This window comes from Eriocheir sinensis, chromosome 40 (genome assembly GCF_024679095.1).
Source record: "Eriocheir sinensis breed Jianghai 21 chromosome 40, ASM2467909v1, whole genome shotgun sequence".
Lineage (NCBI taxonomy): Eukaryota > Metazoa > Arthropoda > Malacostraca > Decapoda > Varunidae > Eriocheir > Eriocheir sinensis.
In genome coordinates, this window is record NC_066548.1 from 4,716,713 (window position 1) to 4,728,995 (window position 12,283).

General features: G+C 46.1%; 1 protein-coding gene across 2 annotated transcripts; it reads right to left on the bottom strand.

Annotated features, from left to right (window-relative positions):
• Nucleotides 1-102: 102 nt before the first annotated feature.
• LOC127009242 (uncharacterized) lies at nt 103-7,162 on the bottom strand. Of its 2 annotated transcripts, XM_050882115.1 has the most exons (9): nt 6,796-7,162; nt 5,613-5,991; nt 4,967-5,093; nt 4,492-4,691; nt 4,173-4,370; nt 3,520-3,618; nt 3,056-3,133; nt 1,510-1,608; nt 103-1,194 (listed from the first exon to the last, which is right to left on the bottom strand). In XM_050882115.1, the coding sequence occupies exons 2-9, from the start codon at nt 5,613-5,615 to the stop codon at nt 1,039-1,041; spliced, it is 960 nt and encodes a 319-aa protein (XP_050738072.1). In that variant the 5' UTR covers nt 5,616-5,991; nt 6,796-7,162; the 3' UTR covers nt 103-1,038. The 2 variants fall into 2 exon arrangements, with proteins under 2 accessions (XP_050738072.1, XP_050738073.1); XM_050882116.1 differs by lacking the exon at nt 6,796-7,162 and having other exon boundaries at nt 5,613-6,774.
• Nucleotides 7,163-12,283: the final 5,121 nt, after the last annotated feature.

The window sequence follows — 12,283 nt, forward strand, 5'->3', positions numbered from 1 at the left end:
TTTCTCTTTTTCTCTTTTTCTCTTTTTCTCTTTTTCCTTTGTTTCAACAAAGGAAAGATTTACCTGAGTTTGTCAATTCATGTTTTCTCCATTTACTCTTGACAGACATGAAAAACATTTCATCGAAGTGAATTCAAGGGGAGTTTTGCAGCAGTTGCACCACACACCATGCAGTCACGATGGGGCCAACATGATCTTGCCTCCATATCCCCTGTCCAGTCATAGCAAACTTTATGGATTTTGTTTTGGTATAGTTTTAAACTAATTTGCATTGTATTACTCAATTTATTTCAGTGTTGAGGTATATCATAATCAGTTGACAATTCTGTAGCTACTTTGATAAGTATTAGTCTTTTAACTTCGACACTTTTCAAAGGTTCAGCAGACTCAACATTTTCTGCAGTAGCTGCATTGGGAGACGCTCTTTTTAGTGACCCAATAGAAAAATCATTCAGTATTCAAGTAAAGAATCCTGTATACTTAGAAAGTTTTCTTGTTGAAGATAAGGTGAACTTTTTGGTTTTGTGGCGATGGTGTGTGATAGTCAAATAGAAGGGCAACGAGTTGCAGTGAATTATATCTAAAGCAAAATTTGTTAAACATAAAATATACTTGTGAAAAGGTAAAATACATTCGTAAGCTAGTAAATTTTGTGAGTGTGAGATAAAAAGTTAATAACTTAATATATGTAAATATTTAACATCACCAAATGTTGACGGGTCAGCGTATAGTCAGATTAAGTTTACGATTTTGGGCTGTGATTGACTGTAACGTTCCGGGTTATTTTTTTAAATGTCTCGTCGACGCCAGCCCAGCATCCTCGCCAATACCATTTAAAGCTTCCCATCGTCCACCAGCCCCGTGCAGCCTGGAGCAGAGTGAAGGCGTGGCAGTGGCCTTCGATGTGCACTCGATGTAGGAGGGGGCCGGTAATGCATGTAAACAGAGCATACTCTTATCCTAAATCACGACAGAAAGGTCTTTGCATTTCTTTTGGTCTATCAAATCACTACCACCACCACCATCAGCAAAGTTCCGTCAGTTGTACGCGACGACCACCTCGGTGGAGCCCCCATTCAATAGGTAGTGCCCCGGGCTGAGCTGCAAAATGCTGTAGCCATACTTCTTGAAGTCGTCCTTGACGCTTTCAAGGCTGAAAAGCTGTGCCAGGTCGTTGTCCTGGTACAAGATATTCTGCAATGTGTATAAAGAAACAACAGACTGAGAACTCGTAACAATCATGGTAATAAATGAAAACTTTTCTCTCCTATCATATACCAATCATATAGCAATCGGCTATGTCTTATTTTCAGTGATGATGAAAGTCGTCCAGAGCCACCAGAGAAGGATAGACGGTTGTGTTTACCCATGCTCATACACTAGTGATGTTCGTCTGTTTTTAAGATCACCTCATTTGATGCATGCAATCTACCACCTTTATAAAAAAAATCGATGTACATATTTAAAAAAGAACAATATACAGGTCCTTGTAGAATTGCTTTTACTCACCTCGACTCGAAACTTATCTCCGAGCAGTTTGTTGGTCGTTAGAAACTCGTCCACCAGAGTGAATCCTCCTCCCGTCACATCGAATGTCAGCAAGTCAATCTGTGTTTGGTGAGGGAATGACGTGAAGTGATTCTTGTTCTTTAAATCTGTTTCTGGACTTAGGGAGGTGCGAGGGCTTGCTGAGGAACACAGTGTACTTAAGACCGACCTTGCATTTCACTGGAGAGGCGAGCACGAGGATGGCAAGCAGGAACACGAAGTAGAATTATTCATTCACAAAAGTCTAGAAAGGAACTTAGTCGAACGAACACTTTGGAATAAAAGAACGCGTGACATCGGTAATAATTAACTAAACCGAAACAAACTGAAGATAATTCAAGTGCATGAACCAACATCTATTAATAGATGTTAACAAATTTTATCATGTCTTATCACCTATGAAGAAGGGTTCTTTTTTTTACGTTTCGACCTATGGCGCCGGTAGTCATTTTTAGTGGGGACTGATGTTCGAAACCAGCCTGTTATGGCGCAGGCAAGTGTTTATAGTGCCGCCATATTGCTTGGCTCATACTGACCCCCCGGAGCTCATTTTTGAGCCTCTGTTTAGAGAGAGAATCTAGAGTGCCCTTTGATAAGTGTTCTTTAGGACAACATGTGGGTAGTCTTAGACCACTCGGCGTTATTGAAAAATCCCAGCTGTGGCGGTGGGCAGGATTCGAGCCCGCGTCCTCCTGGACTCCGATACGCTAGCCACTCAGCCACCGCCTTCCCTTTATGATGTGATTATTTACGATTCTAATTTAATTCAGGTAAGGGAAAATCTCAGGAGGAATTTCATGGGGCATCCTCGAAATGACAGAGAACATTTCTTTGTAAATTTCTGGAAATAATTCCTTGATGATAATACACACATACCCTAACAAGAAATGTGTACCGCAACTGAACACGCAAATCTTCTGAAGTAACAAAAGACTGACCGTATCCGCACCAACCGGCGGGACATAATGGGAAAACAAGGTCTCAACAAAATGAATGTTGGCAGCGACCACAGAGTGGTTAGAGGAGAATTCAAGATCAACTTGAGAAGAGAGAAATATAACTTGGTAAAAAGGCCACCCAATAAAAAGTAATGAAATTGCATAAATAAAACCCGAATTCGCAGTCAGCACCCAAAGCAATGAAGAAAATCTTGACAAGGTGGAAATTAACGAAATATTCCATCACTCAAAGTCTGAAAGAAACAGTCCTTGACTGTAGATGAAAAGAGGATAACCAAAATCACTGTAAATTCTCTTCGGAAACAGAACTATTACGGAGGGGCGCATTATCCGGAGCAGGATGGAGCACACTATTATAGTAATGGCTGACGCGGCAGAAATGACAAACTTATCAAAAACAAAAGTTGGTGGTATTCGAGATGCTCAAATCTCGCCATCACACTAGTCGGCATTGGCAGATATCAGTTGTTATTTGCTGTGTGTGAGGTACCCTTCGCACGTGAGATACACACCTACCCCCCCCCCCCCACACACACACACACACATACCTCCCGGAGTCCAGCGGCGGCGAGGACGGAGAAGATCGAGTAGCAGGTGGTGGTGAAGGTCTCCCCGGCGTACAGGTCCTGGTGGGGGGGAGCAGCAATGAGGCGAGGAGACGCCTGAGCCTCACCACCGCCATCACACCCCTTAGCCCCCTCCCCGCCACTATGAGGTTTTACGCAAGTTTTCGGAAATTACTGATTTTCTTTTAACTATTACACATTTACGTTGTAACGTACTTACTTTTACTGCATCAGTTTTCACTCAGTGTTTTACCAAAAGCTTAAATATAACGTATACGATCCCTAGCTGGCAGATCGTGACGAAGAGGCGGGGCTCGTGAGATGTTGAGATTTGAGTATTTTGAATGGCTGCCATTTTACCTCTGTTGACGGCACACACACACACACACACACACACACACACACACACACAAACACACACACACACACACACACCTCTTACTTACTATGCCTGTGGCAAACGTTTTGAGTTGGGTGTGTCCTTGTTGTAGTCTACGAGCCTCTTTATTTACGTTCCCTGTGTTGATTCCTCTCACCATCTCCTCCTGAAACAATGATGTAGACGGGAGAGGATGAAGATGGGAATGTCAGAGAAACTGCAATAACGCAGTGAAAATATCCCTTACGCAACACCACTGAGTGCCGGGGGTCAAACCCGGGTCTTCTGAGTAGAAGGGAGAAATCAGGGCAGCATATCAACTGAGCCACCGATTACTTAAAAGGTCACCGCGCCAGGGGGCACTTACCTTGTGCCTGAAGCCCCAGCCCCCGCCGTGGACATGAAGGTAAAGGTGACCCCGCTCACAGTGCTCCACAGTGCGGGCTGGAGCGTCAGGTATACGAGTACTGCCGCAGAAGTGGCTCCTTGCACGGTGATTTTTTTTAGCTCATCGGTGGTTCACTTGGTATGCTGCCCTGACTTCTCCTCAGAAGGCCCGGCTTCGATCCCCGGCACTCAGTGGTGTAGGGGGAAGATGTGGATGAGAAGGAGGAAGGGAGGAGAAGGGTGCAGAAGGAGGAAAAGAAGGAGAAGGAGGAGGAGAAGGAAGCTGAAGCGATGATGCGTGCGGCATGTATTCATGGCGTGAGTGCACTGTACCTGCTTGGTGAGCAGCGAGGCGGTGACGCAGGCCGCCAGGGTTGTGGAGTTTCTCGGTGCCATCCGTAAGTTGAGGTAGTTTTGTGGATCAGCCTCGATCAGCAGCCCCCGCCAGCCCCGCTCTGCCTCCAGCCACCAGGTGTTGCTGAGCCACAGGCCATCCTGCGCCCCCACCTCCACGAACACGCCGCCCCCGGGCTGCGGCCACACACACCACCACACGTTAGAGGAGGCAGGAGGCCGGTGCAAAAGAAATATTGATAGATAAATGAATAGATAGAGAGTATGTTGCAAGCCTTAGTGATTCATTAAACACTACCATTTCACCAAACAATTTCCGAATGATTTTTTCGGTAGAGTTGTAGGAGACCTCGCCAGCCCAGGGTGGTTGGGCGGGGGAAGGGCCGCTGCCAAGAGGGAGAAAGGACGAGGGAGGCTCCAGACTGTTCCTGAGGTGTTTCAGGAGTCGCTTGTCGTTCCACTTCACCGGGTGGCGCAGCAGATTGCGGAAGCAGGTTACTGGAAGGGTCGGAAAAGGCGGTGCGCTGTACTTAGTGCCAAGTAAACTGAAAACTTATGCCCGTGTTTTCGGCTTTTCGGAGAACAGTTATATATTTCGGACGATTCTTTTTCATGTTCAGTATTTGCTAACTACCATATGAAACAGCAATAGCTATATAGTACATTGGTAGACCTACTTATAAATCAAACGACAATTGTGTATGGCAGGATATGAGAGAGGGGAAGGGGTACAGGCCCGGGTAACAGGAATGGGTAGTGTTGTCAGGACTCACGGCAGGTACGTGTGGCGCGGGGCGGGGCGGCGGGGGGCTGGGGGTCCCTCCAGAGGTGCACCACCAGCAGAGTCAGGACGGCTGCCCAGGTGTAGAAGAGCGTGAGAGGTGGACGTGACGGCAGCCGCTGGGGAGGGGAGGTAGTAGTAGTAGTTGTGGTCGTAGGAGTAGTGGTAGTAGTAGTAGTAGAAGTAGTAGTAGTAGTGGTGGTGGTCTTGGTGGTGGTGGTAGAAGTAAATTAATGTATATGATATCAATAGTAGCAGTAGTAGTAGCAGTAGTAGTAGTAGTAGTAGCAGTAGTAGTAGTAGCAGTAGTAGTAGTAGAAGTAGTAGTAGTAGTAATAGTAGCAGTAGTAGTAGTAGTAGTAGTAGTAGAAGAGGTATATCTAGCTTTTTAGAGAGCTTTCAGCAAGGTACCTTCGTTTTCTTTCTCTTATTTCTAGAATAAAAATAAATCATGACATCCTCCTGTGCCAGTGTCGAAACACACACAGGAGGCAGAGGCAGAAGTCAGGAACAAGCTAAGTATAAAATGCGAATGCAAGCTGAATCAGCCCCAAGTTAAAATTTTGCTCTGCAATTATTCTTGACATTCCTTTTCCTCATTCAGTAAAGTCACGGACAACAACACAATGGACACTAACCATGACTGCTTCCCTCAAGGAGAGAGACTCCACTTAAGGAAGCGTATCCAGTGCTGGCCAGAGGGTGTTGGGAAGGAACTCAGACCAGTGGCTGGTGGCGGCGGGGATGTGGAGTTTGTGTGGTGCTAAAATAAGGCGCTGTGATGTAGATGCAGTCGATTAGTAGTTGGTGGAGGGAGGATGTGGAGGCTGTGTGGGTGTGGGGAGCAGCAGTGGGGTGCGAAGGCAGTGCAATGAATAACCTTTTTCAAGATGAATATCACAGTACAGTGCAGTTTGTCGATGAAGTCCTGAGGCTGTTATGAATGGCCTGTAAGTGTTTTCAGGGTCAAATTTGTTGATGCGGCGTGGCAGAATACGCTTTGTGGTGCCAAGAGGGCTGTGGAAGGAGGGTTGGAGGAGAGCTGCGTTGCAATGCTGCGAGTGAGGAAGCTTATGCGATAAAATTGTCTTCCTTATTCCTAGCCAGAAATAGCCTGCGATAGCCAGCGGTGCGTGCGAGCTTACTATTTTTGCAGGAGACAGACAAGGTGTTCGACTAATGAATATTATTATTATATTGAATAGAGCGCTGTGTGTATAAGGCTGTCTTGTGCATAGTGAGGGTGGAGCCTTGTTGACTGTACCTTGCTGCAACCAGAAGTAAACTTATGTATAATTGATAAGACTCTCTCTCTCTCTCTCTCTCCCTCTCTCTCTCTCTTGATGATGGGAGAGGGTCCGTGGAGGCTGTATGATATCAAGATGCAGTGGTACAGAAGGTAACAGGGAGGGGTACAGAGGTAGGTATGCCAGACGCTTCTGCTTCTCACATCAACACTTTCCAAAAGCCAAAAAGGAGATCAATCGCGGTCTAATGAGTGTTTTTGTAGGTTCATGGGACAAAAGAATTACTAAACTTCCAGATGGTCCATAAAACTACCCCTGGAAATGCTCAAAACTCCCATGAAAGCCTATTTATTTTTCTTTGGGCGCCGACGTGTTTAAGAATATGCCCCTCAGACTTGTGGTGGGGAGGGGACGGGATGGGAAGGCTCGTGTAACAAAAATATGAAGTTGGCGTTTTATTCCTATTGAAATTACCGGAGTGAGGCTGATACTGTAAGGAATAGCTGAGAGGAGGTGTTGGTGGAGGGCTGAGGTGCTGTGTTGTAATGCTAAAATGTAGCTTGCAGAGTTTTACCTGTTTTAAGGTCGAGTGGCTTGGCGCTGAGGGTGCTTTGGGGGACTTGGAAGTGTCGACCGAATTAGTTTTATTGTTGAAGTTGTTGTTATGATCATAGAAGAGCTGTGGAAGGTGGTAAGGAGTTGTGGCGTGGAGGTTAGTGGCGCTGGGTCTAATGTGGAAGATGTCGAGGCTTGGATGACGAATGTGTTTTGCGTAAATGAGTTATTGCGCTAGTAGATGGAGCGACGGTGGAAGCACTGTGGATATGGAAGCAACGGCTTTAATCTGTAGGCCTATGGCGCGAGGGTGCAGAGCTACTGAGCTGTGAGCGGGTCGTCGTGGCATTAGCTGCTATGATATTTAAGTTGATTTTCCTGGTATACGGTGGGCGCGAGTTTTCAGTTCCGGTGAGGAAAAAAGTGATGGTATTGTATGGTGATGGTGAAGGTGGTCGCAGACTCTCAGTGGTAGCGGTAGTGAAAGTGATGACGGTGAGGGGAGACATTCATTTTGGTGCTGGGAGGGACAATGTCAATTGCATCATAACTAAAAATGACAAAAATGGAGTAAAATTTGAGGGCTGATGGTTTGGCAACACTTCCTCAGGCGAGAGGAAGGCGAAAACAAGGGAAGTGTGGATGAAGGAGGCAGGCAGAGAGGCGGAGCTGGATAAGGTTAGATGGGGAACATAAGCATAACGGAGGAAGGTAGAGGTGGGCGGAAGAACGGACGTCAGAGGGGTATGTGAGATGCAAGTAGACACGAAGCAGGGAGAGGAATGGTGGGCCGGGGCACCGCGCTGCTGCCAGCCAGCCACTCTGGCCGCAGAGCACAGCAGTCAGTGTGAGCGCAGCAGGTATAGCGTCGACACGCCACTCGTGCCTGCTGCCGCGCGCCGCCACGCTGCGCCTCGCCTGCCCTCGCCCATCGTCTCTCAGCCGCATCACTCCAGCTGATCCGAGGCCAGACGACTTGGTAGTGTCACGTTAGTGCCCTGAAAGGAAAAGGAACTAAACAGTGATGTTGCGTGTAGCGGCATGATGCTTGTGTGCTTGTGTGTGTAGCGAAGACTGACCGAGGATATCAACGCTAACTGTCGCGCTTGTATCTGTCACTCGAGGACGATGTGTGGCCGAGGGAGTGAGCGGAGGGCACGCCGGGGAGTGAGTGTCCTGCGGGCGGCCCTGGCATTGGTGATAGTGGTGGCGGCGGCGGCGGGAGGAGCTGATGCCACCACGGTCAGGTGCCCCTCCAAATGCCTCTGTTTCCGCACCACGGTCCGCTGCATGTTCCTGGGCCTCAAGAGGATACCGCCCGTGCCCACCAAGACCACCATCCTGTGAGTACTGCCCTCAGCCGCCCCTCTGCACGGCCCTCCCTTGGTATCCTTCTCTTGATTCTTTTTTCACACACGAGTACACTTCTTTTTGCAAGATTATTCAGCACTCTCCATGTGTTTTTTTTATTTCCTTTTATTTCTTCAAGTTATTCGTTTATTTTTTTCTTCAGACATTCTTGCTTCCCGTGAATTCGGGTGACTGTCTCCAGCGCACACTTTCATTGTCATAAGTTATAATCATTCCGGGCAGATGTATAAATAAAATTCAGACTCAGGGGGAAAATAATATCACCCAAGATCTAGAAGATACCGTAGAAGTGGCTTAAGAGCAGGTACCCTTCTGCGGTCATTGTGAGAGGTTTAGGAAGGGAGGGAGAAAGAGGGAGGGTTGAAAGATCTGAGAAAGGAGTGAAGGGAGGAGAAGAAGAAATCAAGAGAGAATAAACTGGGTGTGCATCTAAGTACTCTGCTGTACATCCACGTCGGAAGAAAAAAAATCATTGACCAAGTAGCAGAAAAAAAACACCCAGTCGAGAACCAGTTTACAGTTACAATATTGCAAGATCGGGGCATAATCGGTAACAGGGATAGAGGAGGAGGTGACATTACAGCCTTTGCAGGACACGCGTCTCACCACCTCGCGATGAAGGACGAATGTGTACAGGGAGAGATGCGGAGGGGCTGCGGACAGGGGAGAGGGGAAGGGGAAGGAAGAACTGTTGGTAATTGTATTGCTGTAACGTTTCCCCACTGACTGAGGGGGAGCTGAAGTGGTCTGTGTGTGTGTGTGTGTGTGTGTGTAAGTGATCGTTGATGGCACTGGGTGAAAGAAAATGATGGCTGAAACAAATGATTTTTTTTACAATAAAGGAGACAGCTCAAGGGCACAAAAAAAGGAAACAATAATAAAAAAAGACCGCTACTCGCTGCTCCTAAAAAGAATCCAAGGAGGTGGCCGAAACAGGGGTTAATTTCGGGAGGAGAGGTGTCCTGATTGAAAATGAAAGAAATATGGGTGGTGGAGATCATGGAGGCTAACGATGGTGGTAAGTGAGGATTATGATAGTGATGGTAGTTAAGTCAGTTGGTGGTGGTAGCTGGTAGTGAAGGTGGTAGTTGTGGTTGGAGGGAAGAGACTCGCCTTAACACTTAACACTCACTAAGGAAAAAGATAAAAGAAAAAAAGAGCGTAGTGTTAGCGAAGTGAAGAAGGGATTTAGTGGGCCGAGTCTCCTCTTAGCAAGTCAAACTGCGGCATTATGCGAAGTGGAGGGCGGTGTGGGGTGGTCAGGGAGGGACGAGGCAGGTTGGTGCAGGTGTGCGTGAGGGGGGGACGGGGAGGGGGTTAGGAGGTAGAGCGGTGCAGGTGTGTGTGAGGGGGGGACGGGGAGGGGGTTAGGAGGTAGGGCGGTGCAGGTGTGTGTGAGGGGGGACGGGGAGGGGGTTAGGAGGTAGGGCGGTGCAGGTGTGTGTGAGGGGGGGACGGGGAGGGGGTTAGGAGGCAGGGAAATGAAAGACGGGGCAGTTTGTGTGTGTGTGTGTGTGAGAGAGAGAGAGAGAGAGAGAGAGAGAGAGAGAGAGAGAGAGAGAGAGAGAGGTAAGAAGGGCGAGAGGAAACAGGAAGGAGGGAAAAAAAGGGGAAGGGCTGGGTAGGTTGAAGGGAAAAATAAGGGAAAATGTACCATGACCAAACGTAATGGCGGGCTGGGAAACAAAGGAGACGGAGCACAAGAAAGGCCTCGGTGAAGGGGGTGTCGGGATCGTGCGAGAAGTTGGCAGTGGGAAAGGAACGAATAGCAGTGATTAGGTGACTATACATTAAGTTACTTGTGGTGTTTCTTGTTCTAGGCTACTGTTTGGTGCGGTAGACGAATATAGTACGGCATCAGGGAGAAGTTTAAGGTGGTTAGGTAGGGTTGTTGTGGTCTAAAGTATTTGAGTTTGTGTTAAAATGGCTTTGGAACTGTGGAAAAGATGAACGTGATTAGGCTTATGATCTAAACTGTATGACTTAATTGATGGTTTAGTGAATGTGAACTAATGTGCTTGATAATGCGTAGGTCTAATGTGCTTGATAATGCGTAGGTGTACTTTGATATTATGGAAAGGACAAACGTGAATAGGCTTGTTAAGATCAACACTATTTATGAATGTCTAGTTTTAGTACGTGTTTAGTTTTATTATAGTTTGTTTAGTTTTATATGGAAAAAATAAATGTGACTAAGCTTTGATCTACAGTTCTACACTATGACTGTTTAGTATTGGTTCGTTAGTTTTACGCAAGTTTATATTAGTGTTAGATGTAGTTTAGGTGTAGCGCAAAAAACATACATCTAATATGCTTGATAACCCATATGATTAAATCTAACGTGAAGTAGAAGAGTAGTTTGACTTTGAGACGCGAGAGCTGAGTCGAAGCTTCCCGTGTGAACCGCCCGTTAATAACCCAGTCTCGTGAAGCAGTGAAGCATAGCGGTGCTCGGCGCGTCACGCAGCTGTCAGTGTTGCCAGGATTTGCATAATTACTTAATGAGTGCAAAGTAACCTGATGAGACACGTTAGAATGGTGCTCAATTTATCTGGAGCGTACAACAGCTCATGAACACGCTTTTTTTCATGTTTTGCTTTTATTTTTTACTCGTTTATCAAATAGCAATGAAGAACGCGGGATTAAGTTCTCTTCCTCCATCATCATCATCATCATCATCTACTTTTCTTTTTTTTCTTTTCGTTTTCTTTTTTTTGCTCATTACCTCGCTTTTTATATTTTTCTTTTTTCTTTTTTCTTCTTTTATCTTCTTTCTTTTACTCTACCCCCATTTTTATATATTTTTTCTTTTTCTTCTTTCTCTTACTCTATCTCCCTTTCATATTTTTCTTCTACCATATACCAAGACAAGATGGCGCCACTATAAAACACTTGCCTGCGCCATGACGGGCTGGGACCGACTACCATCCACGCCCCTCAAGAAAGCCTAACGGCGCTATAGGCTGGCACGTAAAAAAAAAAAAAAATAAATAAATACACTTCATTCTCGCCATTATTTTCCTCATACCCTGTAATATTTCTGTGAGTCAATACTTTGCTCCAATCATACAATAAAAATAAACAGAATTGAAGTGTTTAACCTTTAGTATTACGCAAAAAAGAAGTGCGTTGATCCTGTTACGTGAGCCCCTAACATCAGCTTGAGTACAGGAGACAGGATGGAACATTTTTGACAGCCATAACCTTAAAAGCCATTAGGAGACAGAGCACGATTCTTTTCTGTCACATTCATCCCCCGCCGGCATCCGTATCAAAGAGTGGTGATCCATCTCGCTGTCATGCCCCGGCCGAGTGTCAGTCACCCTCGGTGCGGCGCGGTGTGGTCAGACGAGGCGTGGTGGTGGGGTGCATGGTGGTGGGGTGTGGCGCGGTGCCCAAGATTGGTGCCAACATACGAGTGAAGGTCTCAATCTGGCGCCACTGAAAAATGCACTCAACACAACTACAGCAAAGGAAGCAGTTTAAGGGTCCCCCCCCCAAAAAAATGATAATGGCCCGCTAATCACTACTCCAATAAAAATAAGTATGGAAGAGTTGCTAAGAGAGAGGTCACTATCGGAAGGAGAGGGGTCTTAATACTCCTCTGTGATCATGCTGACTCGTTTTTTTTTCTTTATTTCTTTCCTTCTGTTTTTTTTCTGGTAGTCGCAATAACTGACCATGCATCCTTCCATCTTTTTTCTTCTTGTTTTATGGGTAGACGGCCCTGTTGCATTCTTTTTTTTTTAATATATAATGCAAAGGAAGCAAAATAACAATACAGATTAACTTCTATACAGCATAGTCATTGCACTCATCACTATTTATAGTTACTTGGTTTGTACGAACTGTGTGTGTGTGTGTGTGTGTGTGTGTGTGTGTGTGTGAGAGAGAGAGAGAGAGAGAGAGAGAGAGAGAGAGAGAGAGAGAGAGAGAGAGAATAACATAATCTCTTCAGACCCTCAGAGTAAAACCAATAAAAAAGAAAGTACAGTTTACACCAGTGTCCTTGAGAAAGAGTTCACACACACACACACACACACACACACACACACACACACACAGAGGATTGAGATTTCGAGAAAGGACCCCACGAGAACAGCTCATTTCCTGTATATCACAATTAAGTAAATACA

What these genes read in the sequence shown, in the direction of transcription:
- LOC127009242 (XM_050882115.1), bottom strand. An exon ending in GGAAATTGTTTGGTGAAATG is followed by an intron (nt 4,371 to 4,491) that starts GTAGTGTTTAAT and finishes GTGTGGCCGCAG; the next exon opens with CCCGGGGGCGGCGTGTTCGT. An exon ending in AAACGTTTGCCACAGGCATA is followed by an intron (nt 3,134 to 3,519) that starts GTAAGTAAGAGG and finishes CCCCCCCACCAG; the next exon opens with GACCTGTACGCCGGGGAGAC.